The following is a 23,880-nucleotide window of genomic DNA, read 5'->3' as shown; positions in this document are numbered from 1 at the left end:
AAATCAAGGGAGCTTTAGAATGTTTATGAGATATATGAGTTATTCATTCATTGGATTTTGAGAAGAAACTCCATATAATAAGTATCAATTTTTAAAAGATTTTTTTCCAAGTAACTTCCTAGGAAATTGTGAAGTCAAGAAGTTGGTTGTGCTTTAATCACAAACTCCAAATTTAAAGTCTCACACAAGTTGAATGAGACCACAAACCTTAAAGCTTAACCACAACCATTTTTTAAGAAGCTTACCAACCAGCCAACTAACAACAAATGACCAAATTGAATGAGAATAGTAATAATTGTCTGTGGGATGATTAAATGCCAATTGAATATTCTAACTATAATCCAAATTAGGGTAGAAATCTTCTTTTCCTTTTAATTTGCCAAATATCCCATTTTAATTGCATTTATGAACATGTTTCTATAAAATTTTATTCTTGGTATAACCTATTAAGGGGTGCAAGCCAAAGTCAACCTGTTAATAATTGTTTCCCAGTTAGTCTATAATTTTATTGCTTTGGTTGATTTACTGTCTGGTTTGTAAATTTTTGTTGTTTGAATCCATTTATTGTTCGGTCACTTTCATTTCGAAATTGTTTTTGTCAATGTAAAAAATAAATCAAACCTAATATTAAAATGACGATATTAATAGAAATACAAGTAAAGGAATATCAAATATGAACTTCTTAAATTATTGTGATTAATAAATAAATAATTCACCTTTATAAATTCTTATCTTGAAGTTTTTTTTTTCCAATATTTCATTGACATTTAAATGATGTATAAAAAAATATTGGTTCATCCTCACGTCGGTATTAAATCTTCTATATTATTTTTCTCAATAAAAAAAAACTTCGAAATTATTAGTTTAAAAAAAGAAAAAAAAGAGAATAATAATTGTTATATGAACACGTAAATTGAGCCTCCAAGATTATCCCTTTCTTTCTTTCCGTACCATAAATGCCAAGTTGAAGGTGCAATTTGGAAGTAAACTACCAGAAGTTTTGCCACAATTATGGACATTTTAATTTTATGATAATTAGTCGTGGGCACTTTTCATAACTTTAGTTTTTGTTGAAACAGATGTTACGAAAGATGTTATGTCATGGAAGAACCATTGTCTTACAAGTAAATACGGCGCGATCTTGGTGCTAATCGCTAATGTCGGTTGCTCAGAACAATAGAAATCAAGTGGAGAAGAAGAAAAAAAAATTTTGTTGTGTGTCCTCTCAGATGTGTGAGAGGAAAATCCCAAACGATCCTTAAAATTTAATTTATAAATAAAAGGATAAGTAATAAAAATTTAATTCTTTTTTGCGCAAGCACGGTTACCCAAACCCACTTGTTCGACCTGATAACGACGGTAGCACATGTGTGGTGAAAGGGTTATACTTCCACCACCAACTCACTTTGGATTCTCATCTAGAATGCTTTGATATTTATACCCTCTAGACAATTCTAAATCTATCAACGTGGACAAAACTTCCACCCTCTTAACTTTTCCTATGGGCCTAAGCCCAAAAATCATTTCCAACAATCCCCACAAATGACTGTTACGGAAAAGTTAACAAGTAAAGAAAAATAAAAGTTTAAAATGAAAATAAATAAGTGTTCTGAGCAAATAAAGGAGATCAGACTTAAACATCAATGTCTAACGATTTGAATTGATGCATAGTGAAGTAGGGCAACAACCTTATTAGAAAGAGTGAGTTCCCTCTTAAAACCTCTTGAACTTTTAATAACACTGGTTGAGACCCCCACAACACATCTTACTCCTAGTCTTTCTCTCGATTATGCGATATAAAGTATGCTTATTATGGCCATACACATAAACCTCAGGTCATCATGAAAGTTCTAGAAAAAAATCTTTAAACTCTTTCGTAGAAGGTGGCCACACCTTCACAATCACGTTTATTGCTTCATCAAGTCTATCGCAACAGACCACTCAAAACTGAGCTATGAAGACTTCGTGTCTAGTCCATACTAGGACCTATTTAATCAAGTATGTCAAAGACAAACTACTCAAAACTGATCTATGAAGATTTTACACTCATCCATCAAGTCCATACTAGGACCACCCAAAAGAAGGGTTATGGAATTTTAAAAGGTTTTAGCTATTTCCATCAAGTCCATACCAAATGAAGGGTTATGAACTATCAAGTCTATTGCAATAGACTACCCAGATAAAGGGCTATAGAATCCTATAAGGATTTAAGTCCCATATTTACTGATAATTCTAAAATTATTTTCCTTATTAGGCCTTTGGTCAAAGGGTCATCCAAATTTTGCTCGGACCTCACAAAATCCAAGGAAATAATTCCTCTATTTAACAATTGTTTCATAACTTCATGTCTAAGACATAAATGTCTCCTTTTGCTATTATATACACTATTCTTGGTAATACCTATGGTAGCCTGTGAATCACAGTATACAGATATTGGTACTGATGCCCTCCATAATGGTACATTCCCTAATAGGCTTCTAAGCCATTTAACCTCCCGTCCTGCTAGTTTTAAAGCATTAAATTCTGATTCCATAATGGATCTAGCTATGCAAGTCTGTTTTGCAGACTTCCATGATATTGTTCCTCCTCTGAGAAAAAAAATATAACCACTTGTAGAACTGACTTCGTCGTTATTAGATACCCAGTTAGCATCACAATAACCTTCTAATACAGTAGGGAATTTGTTAAAATATAAACAATAGTTCATGGTTCCCTTTAGATATCTTAACAGATGATGAAGAGCACTCCAATGATCCTTATCAGGATTATGTATATATCTACTCAATCTACTAACAACATATGCAATATCAGGTCTAGTATAGTTCTTTAAAAACATAACACTACCTATAATATTTGCATATTCAGATTGAGATACACAATCACCTTTATTTTTCTTAAGACTCATACTAGCATCATAAGGAGTTCTTGCAGGAGGATCATCAAAACAATCAAATTTCTTTAGTAATTTTTTAATGTAGTGTGACTGGCACAGAGAAAAATCATTTTTAGTTTTTCTTATCTTAATACCAAGTATTACGTCAACTTCCCCTAAATCTTTCATTTCGAAATGAGAAGATAATAACATTTTTGTATTCCGTATCATCTTTATGTTTGTTCCAAAGATGAACATATCATCAACATACAAACATAAAATCACACACTCAGCTCTAAACAACTTTGAATATATACACGTATCTACAGAGTTTACCTTAAAACCATTGTTTATCAAAGTATCATTAAATTTTTCATACATATTTTTTTTTAGTTGACATACTTGTTTTCTTGATTGGCTACTGTATAGCCTTCAGATTGTACCATATAGATTTTTTCTTCTAGATCACCATTGAGGAATGTTGTTTTTACATCCATTTGGTGAATTAGAAGTTCATGGGTAGCAGCTAACACAATCAAGGCCTTAATTGTAGCTATTTTTGTTACAGGGGTATATGTGTCAAAATAATCAACACTTTGTTTTTGTTTATACCCTACTACTACCAATCTAGCCTTGTATCTTTCAAGTGAACCATCTGGCCTCATTTTCCTTTTGAAAATCTACTTACACTTAATAGGTTTACTTCCTTTTAAAAGATCTACTTAAGTTCCAAATTTGGTTCATGATTAGAGAATCTAATTCACTCTTAATAGCTTCCTTCCATAAGCTAGAGTCTACAAAACTTAAGGCTTCTTGATAAGATTTAGGATTCTCATCTATAAGGTACATACATGCAAACTAATAGTCAATATCATTTGGCCTCTCAACTAAAAATATAATTAAAAAATCAGGACCAAAATTTTTCTCAGTTCTTTGCCTCTAACTTATTCTTGGTTCAATAACAGGCATTCTATCCGTGTTGTTAACATCTACAATGTCAAACATACTGTTGGGTTTTATGTCTTAAAATCTCGCAGTTTGTAAAATAATAAACATCTTCTATTATCAATATACTTATTATTGATCTCATAAATTGTATGAAAGTCTAAATCCAATAAACTAAGACCCATGACTATTGTATGAGTACTTGAATTTTATGTGGAGACATAAGAGTGGATCAGGTTCGAGTAAATAGTCAAAATGATCTATGGTATATGAATGAGGTTGGGTACCTTATTCTGGTAACACCGTTGGATGCGGCCTACTCTGTAGTTGTTACAAAGAGTTGTAAAGTGCTACCTACAATATGATCCTAATTCATACATGTTATGACATGAGGAGTGAGGGCATCCTATGCAATGAGTTTGCATAAGATCAAGACCAAGAAATAAGTCACTCTTACTTTATAACATTGTTTCCTGTTTACGACGGACTATTTCACTTAGATGACCTAGGTAACTCGATCTTAGCTAACTATGAACTTCTGTTTATTCGGGATTGCCCTTAGATTTGCATAGTTGAGGGTTGACTCAACAGTGCCGGCTCAATAAGACTCCCATTTCAGGGGTAAGACCGGATAGATAGTTGGGGACATAGGGTGCAAGACGGAGTTCACGCCTACCCGATTTAGAGATAGAAGAAAGGTTTTTCTTTCAAGTACTGAATCCAGGTCTTGAACAAGGGGCCCCACCCTCTCACTGGGCTGAGATAGTTTGGTTTAGTGATTGGATCACAAACCAGTTATTCATTAGAGGATCAGTAGGGACTTGAGGAATAAGACGTAATCTTGGGGGTAAAACAGATATTTGACCCAGCCGTTATTATGAAGGGTCGACTTGCTGATTATGGTTAAATCATGTGGACATAATATATCTACAGTGAGGGAAATGCAACTATGGGCTTTAGTGGAGTAACCCATTAGTTAACAAATGAAGATTAATTTGGTCTAATAAGTTTAGACCATTAATCTCGGATTGTTGGAGCCCATAATCTGTAGATCCGTGAGGTCCCCCTACTAGCTCATAATGGACTAGCTCTAGAATAGCGTGATAAGTTAATTTGAATCGTTCAAATTAGAATTATGGGAATTAGTAATTATATGAGATATAATTACATGTTTAATTTTAGAATTAAACAGAATAGGAGAATTTATATATTTAATATGATTTAAATATATAAAGATGGATATGTGTTAAAATTAATTTAATATTTGATATTAAATTGATTAAGTTTTATTTAATAATTAATTTATGAAATTAATTATTTTTTATTTTTTAAAATCAAATATATATATATATATATATATATATATATATATATATATATATATATTTAAAAAAATTGAAAAAAAGGAAAAAAAAAAAAAACAACAAAACACTAAATGGAAAAAAAAAGTTTTTCCATTATCCATCTTTGTAGTTGCTCACACATGAAGCATTTGCTTTGGCTTTGTCTTCTCCAAGCATGAGCTATAACTCATGCAACTCTTTTCTTTGCATGTTGATCTGCAATATAATGAAAAGATTAGAGAAAAAATCGGGCATGCAATCTATAGAGATTTTGAGAGAAAATTTGGTTTGAAGAAAAAGTTCTTCAGCTGATTTTCTACAGTGAACATTTCCCCTTCTACCCTTGATTCAAGCTTGTTTTGAGCCCCACAACTCAATCTAGAGTACCAAGAGAATAGTGAGGAAGATCTTGAGGTGGTCTACAACAAGATTTGGAGAAGATAGCAGCTGGTGAAGGAGCTTTGAAGAAGTTCTACAAGAGGTATGTCTTGAAACTCACTTGTTTCTGTAAAAGCATGCTTTATATTTTGCCAAAATTAGTGACTTTGAGTGTTTAGATGATCCTTGTGCTTCCTTTGTTGCTGATACAATCCTACACATATTACTAGAAGCTATATCATGCATACTATTAGACAAGGAAAGCATGGAAACAGAATCATTCTCACAGTTAGTTGTTTTAACAGTTTTAGCGTTTCTCTTTTTCAAAGGAAAAACATGCTCAAAAAATTTTGCATCCCTATATTCACAAACATATTTATCATTCAAGTACATAAATCTATATGCAACGCTACTTTGTGCATAACCAATAAACATACAATCAAAAGTTTTAGATCCTACCGTAGGTATCTTAAATGCAGGATATGAAACCTTAGCTAAACATCCCTACACTCTTAGATAAGAGAGATTAGGTGCATATCCTTTCCAGAGTTCATAAGGTGTCTTATCTAGTTTCTTGTGAGGTACTTTGTTAAGAATAAAACAAGCAGAAAGCACAGCTTCCCCCATATGTTATCAGACAATCTAGAACTTGACAACATAACATTCATCATTTCCTTAAGAGTTTTGTTTTTACGTTATGCTATATCATTTTGTTGTGGTTAATAAGGAGCAGTAAATTTATGAATAATGCCATTTGATTCACAAAATTCTTTCAGTGTATTATCACTATATTCACCACCTCTATCTGATCTTAACCTCTTAATCTTCTTATCTAATTGATTCTCTACTTCTGCTTTATATTTCAGAAACATACTACCAACTTCATCTTTTGTCTTTAAAAGATAAATTATAGTATATCTAGAAAAATCATCAACAAAAGAAATGTAGTAATTTTTCCCACCTCTACTTGTGGTGTTTTTTAAATCAGTTAAATCATAGTGAATCAATTCTAGTAATTCTATACTTCTAGATGTGACAGGTTTAAAAGGTTTCTTGACAAACTTTGTTTCTACACAAACATGACATTTACTAGTTTCATGTATTTTAGATACATTAATCAATTTTCAATCCTTAAGTTTATTAACTGATGCAATATTCACATGATCTAGTCTACCATGCCACGTATCAAGAGACTCAACTATGTAAGCTGAATTAGACATACTTGCATTCATTATATTTGTAACAGAAATAGTATTCAGTATAAAAAGATCATCAGCAACATATCCCTTACCAACAAAGTCTCCATTTTTTGTGAGGATAACTTTGTCATCTTCTAGGACAATCTTAAGCCCAACCCGATTCAACAAACTCTCAGATACCAAGTTCCTACATGGGGAAGTATATATAATACATTATTTCAGGGACAAAGTTTTTCCATAGGTTAATTTAAAAAAAAAAAAAAAAAAACCTTCCCTTTTCCAAGCACTCCTACTGTGACCGAGTTACCCATGAACACACATTCTCCATCAGCAGTGTCTTCGTAGTCATGGAAGAGCTCTCGATTTGAACAGAAATGCCTTGAAGCTCCAGTGTCAAGTATTCAGTCAATTTTGTTTTCCACCAGGTTTACTTCCACAACAGCAACAATTAGGTCATCTTATTCAACAAGATTAGCTTGTGGTGTGGATTGTTGATTTGGCTTTCCTTTCCTTTGACTGCATTGATAGGATTTGTGTCCTGGTTTCCCGCAGACATAGCAAATCAGTTTTTTCTTCTCAATCTTTCCACCAATAGTTTTGTGATTTCCATTCTTCTAAGAAGAATGATTCTTTCCAGATTGCTTCTTATGATTTTTGGACCTGTCTTTGTTCACACCAAAAGATTCAACCAAGTTAGCATTAATTGAATTTAGATTCCCATAAATTAGCTTATCTTTTAGTCTATTGGCTTCTTCGGTGCGGATGTGGCTGATCAGCTCATAGAGTGTCAAATCCTTCTTTTTGTGTTTCAGATGATTTTTGTAGTTGCTCTAAGATGGGGAAAATTTCTCAAGCAGCACATTAGCTTGTAGAATCTCACACATTTTCATGCCTTCAACCAGAACGTTCGCCATCAAATATTCATACTCATGTATTTGCTTCACTATTGGTTTCTCATCTGTCATTTGGAATTATAGTCATTTACCAACAATGTACTTTTTGCAGACGACATCATCTCCTCCGTACTGGGACTCCAATATACTCCAAATTACCTTTGCTTATTTTTGGACCACGAACAAATCAAACATTGAATTTTTCATATGATTAGATGGCTACGGATTGTTTTATTATCTTTTTCGTACTTATCAGGATCAATTGTGGACTGCTTTGATTGATAAAAAAACATCAATGGGTTGGACGGAGGATTCTAGATCAGAGATAGTACTCACCTTTTCTGTAGGCACTTCTGTGGTGAGGATGTAATCAATCTCCAGGTGCTCGAAGAAAATCAATAATTTTCTCCGTCCAGTGGTTCGAGCTTGGACAGATCAGAGAGAATCTTATCATTCTTGATTGACATCTGTGTTATTTGCTTTCAGATTGTTGAAACAGATGTCACGAAAGTTGTTGTGCTTGGAAGAACCATTGTTTTGAAAGCAAATACGGTGCGATCTTGGTGCTAATTGCTCATGTTGGTTGCTCAGAACAATAGAAATCAAGTGGAGAAGAAGGAAAGAAATTTTTGTTATGTGTCCTCTCTATCTGAACAATATTATATAGTGTTTGAGAGGACACCAAACAACTCAACGGTCAGAATACCAAACGGTCCAAGTAATAAAAATTTGATTGTTTTTCACGTAAGCGCAGTTACCGAACCCGGACCCATCTAACTGGACGAATGGCAGCGGCAGCAGCGCGCTTGTGGTGAAAATGTTATATTTCCACCACTAACTCACTTTAGATTCTCATCTAGAATGCCTTGGTATTTATACCCTTTAGGCAATTCTAAATCTATACATGTGAGACAAAACTTTCCATTCTTTAACTTTTCCTATGAGCCTAAGCCCAAAAGTCATTTCCAATAGTTTTATTACTTAAATTTATTTAAACTTTCAAAATTGTATCTAAGAGATTTTTATAATGTTTAATTGGTTTCTAAATTTATTTTATAATGTTTAATTGGTTTCTAAATTTTCAATTTATGTCTAAAAGGTCCATAAAATTTAAAGAATGTCTAGTTCCTAAACTTTTAATTTTTTATCTACTACATCCGAATAATTTCAAAATGAATAAATAACATATAAAATATAAAATTAAATTTCATGTCTAATTAAAATTTAAAGCTTCAACCTAGAGTCTAATAAATCCATGATTTTCTCTTTTTTTTAAAAAAAAAAAAAAAATTAAAGGTCAAAAGCTTATAAGACACAAAAATAAAATTTCAATTAGTTATTAAGCACAAAATTAAAAGTTTACGAATATATGACATTTTTTTAAAAGTTCAAATCAAATAAACACAAATTTAAAAGTTTAAAATTTATTAGACACATTTAATTTTTTTTCTTATATATGGATATAGCAAAATGGCAAAAAAAAAAGGTTTATTATTTTACTATATTTATAAATAAGTTGGTCATTTTACTATATATGAAGAAAAAAAAAAAACTCTTCTTTATAGTTTTCATGGTATGTTACCTTTTTCTTTCTGAAAAAAAAATATTTTTAAAACTATAAAAAAATGTTAAAAGTTACTTTAGGTTAGTTTAAAAAATGTGGGTTTGCTTTTAAAAATATTTTGATTAAAAAATTCGAATGTCTATCGACTTAATTTTGAAATGATTATGAAATGAAATGTTTAGTTTTATTCATTTGAAAACTCTTTGATGTCCCTTTTCTTCTTAAATCATAAAGATATCTAATTCCCAACTACCCCTTAGGACCATACACTTTCCCAACTATTTTAGCTAACCTATAGGACCCTTCTTAGTTCAATAATTCAATAATTCAATTAATTCAATTAATTCAATTAATTCAATTATGTATCCAAATTTTAATTTCCTTCTTATCCATTTACACCCAGTTCTCTTGCATCAAAATTAGTGAGAATTAATCAAAATTTGGAAATTCTTATAAAACAAGAAGTAAAAAATTGACAGATATTTATCAGTATCTATCATTAGCCATCATCGATATACATTGACATTTTATTATATTTTCAAAATGTTTAAATGAGTTTTACTATTTAAAATCATTATCTTTCAAAGAAAAGTTTTAAAGAAATTCAAATATGGTTATATATTAGAATATATAAGATATTTTATTTAGACCCATTTCTAATAAATATTTATAAATTTGTTGTATTTTAATAAAATTTACGAATATAGTATTATTTTTTTATTATTTTTTTCTGCACATTTATTTTTAATCAATGATTATTCCCTTCAGATTAGGTTTGAAGAATTGTTGAGCAACATTTTGCCCATTTCTTTTAAAAATATAAATATATAGATATATGACACTCATGGACTATATTTTTATCAACAGATAGACATTTTCATTAATATTTTTATATTTTCATAGGTTTGACATCAACATGAAAATTAAATTAATATTTTCATAATATTATACACAAATTTATGAAACATATTAAAAATAAGTAACGAAATGTCACTAATATAATATAATATAAATAATAAACATGTTATTTTTTTAAAAGTCATAAAATACTTATTCATTAATATAAATAATTTTTTTTATGAATCTTTCAAAAATATATATCTGACATCGTCATTTATCTATATTTTTATTGATATTTTGTATAATTGAGACCTATTCAAAATAGTAGGAGAATAACTACGTACTATAGAAAACTATCAAATCTATTATACTTTTTCATGTGATTTCTACTGTTTTTAACTAGTTGATAAATAAATGTAACTACTTTTATAATCTTTTTTAGTTTTTTTTTTGGTTATTTTTTTCCTTCTAAAAATTGGTTGCATATTTATATCATCATCCTTGCATTATCATATCTACATGAAAAGTAAAAATTTAACCACCACCTCATTTAACTATCACATCATCATAAGAAATCAATTTACAACTTTGAAGACCTAATTATATTTGTTGAGAGTTGTCTAGGCAAAATTCAAAGTCCACGGGCAAACCTAGACCCAAGAAAAATTGTGATGCAGCATAGAAAAATGCATACCCAAAAAGAAAAAAAAAAAAAAAATAGAGCCTTAGATTTTGGGCAACCAACTGGGTCGATAAATATATGTCAATTAGAAAATAACTCGAGCTATGCTCGGTCTAGAGCCTTACAGCCTTAACGTCATAAACTGCCTTGACACCACCAGAGATACACATAATCATAAAGCGTAGGGTAATATAATTAGCCCAATGCACCAACTCCAAACGATGAAGATGGTGAGTAATCTCCAAAGGAGAGCTCTGACTTTACTTTTGTGTGCTTATTTAAATCATATACACTTCTTGTACTAACTTAGACATCAGAGTGTGATAGGCTCGATACAACACTGGTACGGGGATCTTTCATGCAAGTTTGCTTAAAAAGCACACCAAAGTGGGAGAAGTGGGTTGGAGATCAAGTCCTCGAGGGGCTCGTGACAATAAAGAACGATGGAAGATCCACACCCGGATAATAGTCCACCCTTTAAGGACAAAAAAATATGCCACCTTTAAAAAATTTCAGTACTAAATAGAAATTAAATTCAAATATTACGGACTAAAGGTAAAATTGTAAATTTTAAAAATATACAAACTAAAGAGAGCTAAGATCAAATCCGAAAGACAAAAATGTATTTTATCTAAAATTCGTTAACGTAATGATATCATAACATTAGTATACATTTTATTAATTGAATTGAAAATAACACATCTACATTTAGGGTAAAATATAAATTTGGTTCTTTTAACTTTTAAAATTATTTTACTTAGAGTCTTTTTGGATTGACTTGAGAAAAAATGTTTTTTAAAAAAATTTATTTTTATTTAAATATTTTTTTATAAAAACTTTTTAAAATACATTTGAAAATCTATTTTGAATATCTACCAAACACTTCAATTTCTTTCCAAATGATTTAATTTTTAAATTAAATACTTAAAAATCTATCCCAAACACACCGTTAGTTCTTCAACTTAAAAATGTTTCAATGACATTTCTAACACTTTCTTTAGAAAGTTTCAATTACATTTCTAACCCTTTGAATTATGCTTATACTCAATTATAACTTATAAGTTCCAACTATTATATCATTCACTAAATTTTGATAGTCTATAGAGTAATTTTAATAGAGTCAATAACGTGACATGATAAACATGATAACGGGTGTGCACCACATCCACATATTTCATCGATGATATTGATTGACATAAATAGAAGCATAATCTAAAGTTTAGATTACCTAATTTTGAAACATTTTACAATTATAAACTATATGGATACCATATTTAAAATTTAATTAACCTTTTAATCTAATGTAGGAATTTTTTTAGAAAAGACTAGTGACCACTTGTTGCGGTGGAGTCCACAAAAATTCAAAATAATGATGAAGAATAGATAACGAAGAAAGATGGTCTCAATTCACAACTAAAGTATTCAACATAAACCACATACACATATAACAAGTAGGAGATATGAGGATTTAAATTCGAAATACATATTAATTATCGTTGAATTAAACTCATTTTGGCACGAAAAATACATAGATAAATAGGATATATCTACCTATAAAATAAACGAATTATTCCACTACATATGATTTAATTTGTAATAGTAATTTATTGATCAAAATACCACTTTAATCTGAATAGGAAATAGTAACCACTATTACAAAAAGAGATTTTAAATAATGAAATTGTAGTTAATTATAAATTATAATAGTTGAAAATATTATGCCTCAAACATAAAATGAGCTATAATGGTGCCCACTCCACTCACTTGAAGTTAAGGGTCCAAACACACCTTCTATAAGTCTCCCGTTTATAAATTATGAAAATATATTTGCATAATGTATTTTCTTGCATGAAAACTATTAATATTATTTCACAAATTTCAATAAAAGATAAGTTTGAAAGACTAAATTTAAAATGTAACTAATTATAACATTTTATGAAAATATGGGCACAAAACTAAACAATTAAAAAATCAGTAGCCAAAACGAACATAACTCAATTAACCTTCGAATGTGCAGGTTTGTGGTCCAAATCCCCCAACTTTCGGTTGTATTAAAAAAAAATTGAACAATCAATTGTGAATAAATTTAGTTGGAGAGGAAGAGTATGGTGTAGGTGTATAAAATGAATATATTAACAAAGAGTAATACCACGAGAGCTCTGCCCACGTTACTCTAAAGTATTGTTAATATTATGGTATTGAAAATAAAAAATATATATATATATATATTTTTAAATTATCTCACTTTTTCTTTTTTTCTTTTTTCTTTTAATAATTGCAGAAACAGTACAATACAATATACATCAACCCTCTGTTTTGTTTTCTCTTGGCATTATTAATTTCCTTTTTTCGAAATAAATAAATAAATGTAAGGCCCACAAAACATACGACCAGAAAAAGGGGGGGAAAACGAAAAGAAAAAAAAAAAAAAACTTAACATTTGTTTCTTCCCGATTGTGCTTCAATAAATCTTCTGTATTAAATATTTTTTTTTTTAGTAAATGTAGGGTATTTATTATTGTTTTTTAAGGAAGATTATTGTTGTCTTTTTTCCTTTCAAGAAGATTAAATTAATTTTTTTATATATCCAATTTCTTTAAAAGAAATTATAATTTGAATGGCTCATGTGAGTTAGTTAATTACATACAATCAATTATTTCCAAACCAACAATTAATCTAAATAAATTTAGTTTTTTTTAGTACGATGATTGCAGATGTGTAAGATTGAATAGGTTGAAAGTAAATTAAAGGAAAATAACAAAGCAAGGAATACAATTAATCAAAATATAAACAAATTCACATTTTTTTAAAGACAATTGTGTTTCTTTTATGACACTTAAACGTATGATGAACAATTGTCTTCCAAGACAGGACGATTTACTAACATGTGAATCCAACACTTGAAACACATAAATCAACGGACTCTATAATATTTATATAGTTGTATAAAAAAGAAAAAGTACGGGAGGAATAATTCTTTGCGTTTCTATGCTTATTTAAAACTCATAAGGAAACCATATATTTATAAACTATTTGTGATCATTAAAATCGTTACACTTTTTTATATAGAGTTGTGTTCTTTTGAAAGAAAAAAACCGTATCATTTCATTAGGGTCACATTAAAAAAAAAAAAACACATCATCTAATGAAGAGTAAAAAATGAATTAATTTTACTCATATTTTCCAACAGAATCTTTGATTTTAAGGGAGAGAGTGTACTATTTAATATCATTTTATATGATTGTCATTAGGGTTGTTTTTAAATATTGAAAAATAAACTAAGATATTTATAAAATATAGCAAAATTTTAGAACTATCAAAGATAAATGTGATAGACACTGATAGACTTCTATCCGTATTTATCGGTGATATTGATAGACACTTATAGAAGTCTATCCGCGTTTATTAATGTCTATCATTGATAGTTCTAAAATTTTGCCATATCTTGTAAATATTTTCAACAATTTTACCATTTGAAATAATTTTCCTTGTCATTATTCTTTACCTTTTATATTCAAGTTCTATTTTGTATGCAAAAATGTAACACCCAAAGTCCAAAATATTTGAAGTAGGCTACAGTTCTATATAATGTGAAAATGTGAAAATTTTCAATTTCTAACATATTATTATAGTAATAAGTTTTCTAAAAACTATTTTGATTTGTAAATATTAAAGATTATGCTTTTTTTTAAGTATAATAATTATGTGGGATAGGAATATCAAACATTCCACCTTTAAAATAGGAGACCACACTGATTATCACTTAATTAAGCTTGTTTTGGCAAAGATTACACATTTAAAAACATCTTTTTTTTGGGACTTCATTAGAAAGATCGGAAAGATTTAAATGTCAAACAATTAGGGAGTTGAATAATTTATAATAAGTTTTGTATTTTGATTGTCCCTTACTATCAATATCAATTGTAAAATAATAATCAAAAAATTTTAATTCAAAGCTCACAAATTTTAAACTATGCTCAAATCAAATCATCTCCTACAATCGATTTTTACTATAAAAGAATGATGAATAATTTAATGTATGTTTAGCAGAGAATCTGAAAATATAAATTTGAAAACCAGAGATTAAATGAAAATAGAGTTGTATTTCATATTTTGAATTAAAAGATTGAATTTTAATTTAACATTTGCAAATTAGTTGTAGTTACCCACTAAATATTAGTTGTTAATAATCTACTATTAATTTATTTATGAACATATTTTATGTTAAAAAAATCATAAAATTATTATGTTGTAATAATATATAATTTATAGGATAAGTTGAACTTTTTGTCCTTATAATTGGGAAGAAGTTAAAATTTAGGTCTTATGATTGATTTGAATTTATCCCCTATGGTTTGATTTGATAAAAGCTTTATAAATAGTCATTATGGTAGAGATTATTTTAAAATATTTAACAAACCATATAGACTATACATGAAGTTCTATCAAACCATATGAACTAAAATCTAAATTTTAAAACCATATGGTCTAACTTTTAAGTTTATCCAAATTATAGGGACCAAATTTAGAATTTAACCTAATTTATAATATATTACATAATAAATATTTTAAATTTTCAAAAATTGAATTAAGCTTATATGACATATAGTATATTTCTAAATGTTTTTAACATTATTTAATATAATTCTACATTTTAAATTTAAAAAAAAAATAAATTCTAGATACAATGAAAACATAAAAATGTTGTTTTCAAAATCTATACTATTTTGATTATATAATTTGAAAATAGTTTTCAGAAACAGAATTCAAATTATTTACTAAATACATATTCACTTAATTTAGTAAATCTGAAAACATAAAACTGAATTTCGAACCAAATAACCTTTAGAATTCCCAAATTTTAAAACATAAATACAAATATTGTCTTTCAACGAAAATGAACAAAAACTCATTAGTTATTGGTTTTTGAACTTTTGACCTCGAGGAGTAAGTGATAAACTATCCAAAGAGGGTGACCTTTTATTTTTCTAATTCAAGCTCTATTCTTTATACTTTTATCTTGAAAAAAAATAATTAATTGTTTAAAAAACTTAGTTGTCCTAAAGAACACCATGGGGGAAATAATAATGAATTTTTGTTAAAAGGGGTTTCAAAACACAAATACCCAAATGCATTTTCATTTGTAGGGTAGAATACATTTTTAGTATCTGATTAATTTAATTTTTATTTGGTCATCAAAGTTAGAACCAACACTTGAAAGTTGAAACTTAAATTTATTTTCTATTTGATTTTTGAAAATCCAAAAATGATATATTTAGTTTATGAAATTTAAATGTAATTTCAAATAGTCTTCTGAAATTTGAAATTGATTTTAAAATGATCCTTCAAGTAAGACGAACATTTATTAAAAAAACACATTATTTTTTAAATTATAAATATCAAAAACTACCAATTGAACTTAACTCAACCTTCTTCGAAGGTCGAAGACTCGATTCCCTGAGTATTTATTATACTCACCAACAAAAAATTTCCAAATAAAAACAATCATATTTTGGTTGAAATTATAATATTTCAACCCATTGAACTATCTCAAATTAGCAAATTATGTTTCTATTCATTGTTCAATATATGCCATTTTTATATAAAATCATCAAAGCCAAGTACAATATGTCATTTATTATTTGATCGTATATTACACAATACTTTAAGAAAAATAGGAACCCATATAATTACAATAATATTAAAACAAAGCAGAGTTTAGTCAACAAAAATTAATGGGGTATTTTTCTAGAAATCAAAAGTTCGATATCCACTTTATAATTATTATATTAAAAAAAAAAAAAAAATTTAATTTGTGCATTTTTTTTAAGTTAGAAGTTAGATTCTCTCCGTTATCGCTAAAAGTACTAAAATTTAAAAAAAGACAAGGACTGAACACATAATATTACAAAAAAGTGAGGGACTGAATTTGTAAATAATATGTTATTTTAATCGTAATTGTTTTGGTGAATGGGAAAAAAAAAAATAAAAAAATGGAAGAAAAGGAAGAAAAAAATGGATGTATTTACAATATACGCCACTTGGTCAGGTCACCCATAGCCACCAATCTTCATGACTTTTGTATTTTGATTTGTATATATAAAAGCAATTTCTTCCTCTCAATTTCATCGAAAATTTGAAGTTGAAGGATCCACAGACTCTGTTTCGAGATTATTACTCTGTAACGGAAGCCGGAGGATGTCGCAGATGAAGTATTTGATTGAGGTGGAGAAGCCCAAGGCCGCCATTGATGGAAGACCTTCGATCGGACCTGTTTACAGAAGCATTTTCGCCAAGGATGGCTTTCCGCCTCCCATTCAAGGATTAGATAGTTGTTGGGATATATTTCGGTGCGATTTCTTCACTTTCTGCTTGTTTGCTGAGAAAAACCGCTACTAGATTCTGCATTTTGTGCTTTTGCTGTGCCTGTTTTTGTTTTGGTTTTCAGCTGTGGAAGGAAAGCCAAGTAGAAGTGCTTTCCGGTTTCATTGATATCATTAGTTGAGTTGAGTTCTGCTTTCTGTATTCTTCAAGATTTGCCTGTGCTTTTGATACTGTGCTATATATATTGAAGTATGCGCTCGATTAGTTTTGATAGAAAGTTTCATAGTTCATCGTTCTTGTTTTTCTAAGTACTTAGCTCGTCTGCTTTTAATTGGAACAGTCGGAGTTCAAAAGTGCATGAGATCAATTTGTTTTTTTCTTTCTTTAGATGTATAGATTATTGTATCATGCTAGGTGTCTGTGTTCTGCTTGCTCTGTTCTTATTTTCATATTTGAGCTCCATTTTTTCATTTTCTTGAGCTCTGATCAATACCATTCTTTGGCTGTCTCAGCTGTGCATGGGGTTATAGTAGACCTTTGCTTGCAGGTTTATGGGTTGTTTTTCTTTCCATAGTTAATGTAATATGATCATGGTGATGCTTTTCTATTTCTGTGCAATCCTCTCGGGGAAATGTTTGGGGATGTTATGTAATGCGCCAATTTTTCCATTGATTACTGTTGTATTGCAGGTTATCAGTGGAAAGAAACCCTGGTAATCGAATGCTCGGGCACCGTGAGATTGTGGATGGAAAGGTATATGCATCTTGGAGATAATCCAAGTGCCTGCGCCCCAAAGTGTATGTTTTTGTTTTTCTATCATCCACTAAGATCTTGCAATAAGTTTTACCTTGGATCTGTTTTTTTGCAGCCTGGTAAATATGTGTGGCTAACATATAAGGAAGTGTACGATATAGTCGTAAAAATTGGAAATTCTTTGCACACTCGTGGTTTTGAGGAAGTAAGTTGCCATCCTCACTAAGATATTCGATTCATTTATGCAAGTACATCTCTGCAAATCTTGTGGATTAAAGCTTTAACTAATCTCCATTTATAGGGAGCAAAATGTGGTATTTATGGTGCCAATTGCTCAGAGTGGATAATAAGCATGGAGGTAGACTTTCACTCTTGCTCCTGACTTCTTTCTTGGTATCATTCATCTTTTATCTTCCTCAAGAGTTTTTAAATAACTATTAATGCACTTTTTGGATGACTAGAACCGTCTGTGTATTCATGATATGCAAGGAAAAGTCAGTTTTTTCTTTTTTGGAATTTCAGAAACGTGATGATTTTCACATGGCACATTTGTTGCCTCCTATCTTCTCTAAGTTATTGTTGTTACTTTATCCTAGATGACTATTGCATGACATTTCAGAATACTTGCAGGCATGTAATGCTCATGGACTATATTGTGTTCCTTTGTACGACACATTAGGTATGTCCATATGCCTTTTCCTCCAAGTTCTTAATTGTCACAATGAGATTGGAAGAAACAGTGGCACTGTGCCTCTAAATTTATAATTACATTATGTGGTTTAAGTATTATCTCGAGCTCTTCCAGTATCTCTTTCATTAGAAAAATAAGAGTAAGCTGATGAACTTTCTATCATACTGATTCAATGTTTAGGTGCTGGTGCTGTGGAATTTATTATTTGCCATGCAGAAATTTCTGTTGCTTTTGTAGAAGAGAAGAAGCTTCCTGAGGTACAGACCAATGGTGGAAGCCAGAAATTTAGAATATTTATTCTTAAATTACATATATGGTTATTAACTATGCATCTTTACCCTCTGAGAATGGTGATTTGGTGGGACAATATATAAGGTACTTGTCCTGGGTAGTTCTGATCATTTGAATTTTATATTTTTGTTTCCAGGTCTTGAAAACATTTCCGAGCACAACCAAATACTTGAAAAGTGAGTTTTTTTATTATTGTTTATATTATTTTTCCAATAATTTGTCTATAGAAGCACATTTTTATTTATTTATTTCTATTTTTATTCAAATGTTTCGCTTGTTTGTTTGTAGCAATTGTGAGTTTTGGCAAGGTTGCACCTAATCTAAGAGAGGAGTTTGAGAAGTATGGGGTTGAAATATTTTCTTGGGATGAATTTTCGCTTCTGGTAAGTTTTGATCCTGCATAGGATCTCCCTTATTCAATAATTTAGTATTTAGCCTGAAAACTTTCTTGATCTCAACTGCATAAAGTTTTTCATGGTAACGTTTTGTTTGGGAATGTTGTTTCCTCTTCTGAGTCTGGATGATGAACTGAAAACTTTTTTATTAAGACAATATTGGTATACGTGTAAAAAATACGTTGTAGACCTGGTAATGGCCATTTTTTACCCGTCATCTTTCATCACAAGGAAAAAATTACAAATTACTCTCATCAATTTATAAGCTGTCATTTCTTGAATCTGATATTTTTGGTATCTGTTTTAAACAGGGTGAAAATCAACATTTTGATCTTCCTGTGAAAAAGAAAAGTGATATTTCTACTATTATGTATACAAGTGGAACTACTGGAGATCCCAAAGGAGTGATGATATCAAACAAAAGCATAATTTCACTTATAGCTGGTGTCCAGCGTCTCTTAGAGAGTGTAAATGAAGAGGTAATTTTCCTTCGTTTTTTTGTACTTCCAATGTTTTATTTATGAAAGCCTTGAAATGAAAATTTGACTAATATACCCTATGGAATGGTCAATCTAGATTGATATACGTTGTACTTATTGTGTCTAATAGCTCAATTTCTTACCTCTCTCTCTCTCTCTCTCTCTCTCTCTCATACAGTTGAGTCCAGAAGATGTATATTTGTCATACCTTCCACTAGCACACATCTTTGACCGGGTGATTGAGGAGCTGTTTATCTTACATGGTGCTTCCATTGGGTTTTGGCGTGGGGTGAGTTATCATTTGATTTTCTTTGTGCGCCAAATCTAAGGTTTGTAAAATGTGCTTATCATTTGCATTCTGCAGGATGTCAAATTATTGGTTGAAGATATTGGGGAGCTCAAACCCAGTATCTTCTGTGCCGTTCCTCGAGTTTTAGATAGAATTTATGCTGGTAAGCTGACCGTGTGTAAACTATATGATTTTGATGTTGTTATAATCCTTTTTACCTAATAATAATTATTGAGAACAGGCGTCTCTACAGCTAAAACCAGTCATATGAATTGAAGTTGGGATTATCCAGGGTGTTGCTCTGGTTTTATCTCTTTGGTCTGTGGATGCTAATACCATTATCACAATAATAGTTATTATATTTTCCCAGGCTTGACTCAGAGGTTAGATGCAGGGGGCATCTTTAAGAAGACATTATTCAATATTGCATACTCACGGTGAGTCAGTTCCACTGATCTAGTTTTCTTAAAATATGCATGGTATTAGTGCCTGATGAATTTTGATAAAACAAAGGAAGTTTTATAAAATCTCACCCTATTCCTTTTAGGAAGATTTTTCCGAGTCAAAACTACTTAAAATGAGTATTTATATAGTGTACTTTATGACGGGTGGTATTTTTATACATAAACTAATCTATGTTAGGCATGATTCGCTAACTGCCTTAGAACTTGATAATTCGATCAACTTTGTGATTATAGATGGTGTTTCTCGGATATTTTTATGAATTTCAAATTTCACCAGTTCTTGTTCATTATTTCTCTTATTGTTAATCTGATTAGTCTTATTCTTTGTTGCAGTAAATTTGGTAACATGCAAAAGGGGCATAAACACGGCGAGGCATCTCCCATTTGTGACAGATTTGTCTTTAATAAGGTGAAAAGCATTTTCTTCTTTCTTGGCACACCTCCTATTTGACATGAGCCTCAGATTTACTAAACCTTAAATTCATATTTTTGTCCTTTCGGGGTTCTTTACCAGGTAAAGGAAGGGTTGGGAGGTAATGTGAGACTTATTCTATCTGGAGCCGCACCTCTAGCTACTCACGTAGAAGCTTTCTTGAGAGTTGTGGCATGTGCTCATGTTCTACAAGGATATGGTATGTAATCTCTACAGTACAGAAGTTTCTGCCCTTCATGGACTCGTATAGTTTTCTTATAATTTTTCTTTGGCATTCCTTCCATTTCTGTTTCACTCATACTTCAATAATGATTATGTTTCATGCTAATGCAGGTTTGACAGAGACCTGTGCTGGGACTTTTGTTTCATTGCCAAATGAACTCTCAATGTTGGGAACAGTTGGCCCTCCAGTGCCAAATGTGGATGTCTGCCTAGAATCTGTCCCCGAAATGGGATACGATGCCCTTTCGACCATACCACGAGGTGAAATATGTGTTAGAGGAGACCCGTTGTTTTCTGGATACTACAAGCGTGATGACCTAACCAATGAGGTCATGATTGACGGATGGTTCCATACAGGTAATCTTAATCCGTGTGATAAAACTTATTTGCTCCGTTATTCTATGGTTTGTTATCATAAATTTACCTCCTTTTTCTTATCTGCAGGTGATATTGGTGAGTGGCAATCGGATGGGAGCTTGAAAATTATTGACCGCAAGAAGAATATTTTCAAGCTTTCTCAAGGAGAATATGTTGCCGTGGAAAATTTGGAGAATATTTATGGTCTTGTATCTTCTATAGACATGGTATTTTCTGAACTTTTGTTAGCTTTAATAGCAATGTTTTTTACGCACATTAGAAATAAAGCTTCAGTTATTATATGCCTCATACATGATATTCTGATGCTCAATTTAGATCTGGGTCTACGGGAACAGTTTTGAGTCGTTTCTAGTTGCAGTAGCTAACCCCAACAAGCTAGCACTCGAACGTTGGGCAAACGAAAACGGAATCGAAGAGGACTTTGATTCACTTTGTGAAGATAAGAGGGCAAAGGACTACCTGCTTGGGGAGCTCAACAAAATTGCAAAAGAGAAGAAGGTTCTATTTCTGCCAATTTGCTGCAGACTTCTTTTGATTTAGCTAAACAAATATTACTCAATTGTCAAAAACTAACACGAAGCTCACAACTCTTGCTCTTGGCAGTTGAAAGGCTTTGAGTTTATTAAAGCCATTCACCTTGATCCTCTACCATTCGATATGGAACGTGACCTTATAACTCCAACATACAAGAAAAAGAGGCCTCAGTTGCTTAAATATTATCAGGTTCGTACTCGAATAACGCCCTATCTCATCTATCAATTTAATCAAATTTCCCAAACATGCAAATACATGATTGTTTGTTCTTATTTTTCTCTCCTTGGTATGGATTCTCATACATTTCTCTTTAGCTCATTGGCATTCAGTTTTTCGCCTGATATTGGAACTTTTTTTCCCTTCATTTTTTGGCAGAATGTAATTGACCGCATGTACAATAATGCAAAGAAGCCTTAATGACGGAAGATAACATTTATGGAATCCATTGCCAGACTGCACTGTTTCTCATGAAATTATCTTCTTTTTTCCTTTACTGTACATATGGGTTACTAATCCACCTAATCAATCAATTTATATGAAGGATAAAGCTTTGGTTTTAGGGGGACTTGGAAATTATTGACCCAAACATTCTGCTATATTAAATCTAATGAGTTGTATTATTATAGACAGATTAGCAGTTGAAATTGGGATGCCTGTTTTTAGAATTAGTACCACTTTGAAGTTTGAAATCATGGGGATCAATTTCAATTAAAAATAAATACATAGAGAAGGTTACATTCAATTCTATTTTTGAACATTTTTTTGTACTTCTAAAATTTGTTATTAATTGAATTTATTAAACATTGTTTGTCATTAATAAGTGGGTTTAGGAATAAATAGAAATTGATGTGATGTTTATACTTTCAAAAATAGAAACCGTGATAAGGAGAGTTAAATCAATTGGCTGCAATTGCACGTCACTCTCTAGAATTTATTGGTGGGAACTAGGAAGTACTTTCATTTTGAAAATGATATCCAGAAACGACAACGGAATTGAAGGCTCTCACTAACACCTAACCATTAAAATATGTAGGTTAACTTATACCAAATACTCTTAAATGTTGTACTTTCTGTCAAAGATATCTTAAACTTTTAAAATGTGTTAAAAATATTTTTACTCCGTTAGTGTTTTGTGTAAAAATATTCCTCAATTTACATAAGTTTCAAAAACTTAAACTTAGGAAAAAAAAAAATTCAAAAAATACCTTTGTTGTTATAGGAACAAAAACCGTTTATACCGTCTTAGTCTTTATGTTCCATTTTTTTTCTCTCATCCCTTCTTCAATACCCTCTTACTCCCCTTTTTGTTAATTATTTGACATTTATTTATCTAAAGTAAGTAAATAAATAAAAATGGTATACTTAAGTTAAGATATATGGACTATGATAAGAAGGAAGAGAATAAATCAAGCACCCAAGGATTTTAGAACTTAAATGTTTTAACAAAGTTGTATGTTAGTAGCTGACTCTGTGTGGTGAATTGAAACTACAAATATCAGTAATTCCAAAATAGAAAACAGTTGTTGATTTGGGAAAGACAATTGTCCTTCTAATTTTGCAATTTTGTTCATGTAATTAACCTAATCTCTATATTTTATTATTATTTGAGATTCTATTTAACCACTTTTCGAATTTATCTCACTTTAATAAAATATCCAAATTTTTCTACCAAATTTATATTTGAAATATCCATATATTATTCAAACTTCTTTTATCCATATATTTATTCAAATCTCTATATTGTTTTTCATAATTGTATACCTACATTTTTAATGAATAACGGTATATTTCTCACATTTTTAATAAATTAGTTATATATGTTATTTTTTATATTATTTTAATGTTTTGGGAAAAGAAATACCACTTCCTAAGAAAATGGTCATGCGTTGATTGCACAAGAATCAGTTGAAT

General features: G+C 30.3%; 1 protein-coding gene across 2 annotated transcripts; it reads left to right on the top strand.

Annotated features, from left to right (window-relative positions):
• The first annotated feature begins 16,743 nt into the window (after window positions 1–16,743).
• LOC120069184 (long chain acyl-CoA synthetase 4-like) lies at window positions 16,744–22,711 on the top strand. Of its 2 annotated transcripts, none has more exons than XM_039020865.2 (19): window positions 16,744–17,066; window positions 17,730–17,793; window positions 17,909–17,998; window positions 18,095–18,151; window positions 18,424–18,472; window positions 18,665–18,741; window positions 18,912–18,951; window positions 19,064–19,158; window positions 19,482–19,649; window positions 19,828–19,938; window positions 20,014–20,101; window positions 20,309–20,375; window positions 20,736–20,811; window positions 20,917–21,034; window positions 21,169–21,414; window positions 21,502–21,641; window positions 21,751–21,933; window positions 22,039–22,158; window positions 22,345–22,711. In XM_039020865.2, the coding sequence occupies exons 1-19, from the start codon at window positions 16,915–16,917 to the stop codon at window positions 22,384–22,386; spliced, it is 1,983 nt and encodes a 660-aa protein (XP_038876793.1). In that variant the 5' UTR covers window positions 16,744–16,914; the 3' UTR covers window positions 22,387–22,711. The 2 variants fall into 2 exon arrangements, with proteins under 2 accessions (XP_038876793.1, XP_038876801.1); XM_039020873.2 differs by having other exon boundaries at window positions 16,844–17,221.
• Window positions 22,712–23,880: the final 1,169 nt, after the last annotated feature.

The sequence above is a fragment of the Benincasa hispida genome, chromosome 1 (assembly GCF_027475165.1).
Source record: "Benincasa hispida cultivar pf3 chromosome 1, pf3_genome.v1.1, whole genome shotgun sequence".
Taxonomy (NCBI): domain Eukaryota; kingdom Viridiplantae; phylum Streptophyta; class Magnoliopsida; order Cucurbitales; family Cucurbitaceae; genus Benincasa; species Benincasa hispida.
The sequence above is the reverse complement of the archived record's forward strand: the minus strand, read 5'-3'. Positions and strand labels throughout refer to the sequence as shown.

Bases quoted from the DNA above. Each gene is read 5' to 3' on its own strand.
- LOC120069184 (XM_039020865.2), top strand. From the start codon at position 16,915: ATGTCGCAGATGAAGTATTTGATTGAGGTGGAGAAGCCCAAGGCCGCC. The intron at 18,742-18,911 runs GTACAGACCAAT...TTTTGTTTCCAG, and splicing joins AAGAGAAGAAGCTTCCTGAG to GTCTTGAAAACATTTCCGAG. The intron at 22,159-22,344 runs GTTCGTACTCGA...ATTTTTTGGCAG, and splicing joins AGTTGCTTAAATATTATCAG to AATGTAATTGACCGCATGTA.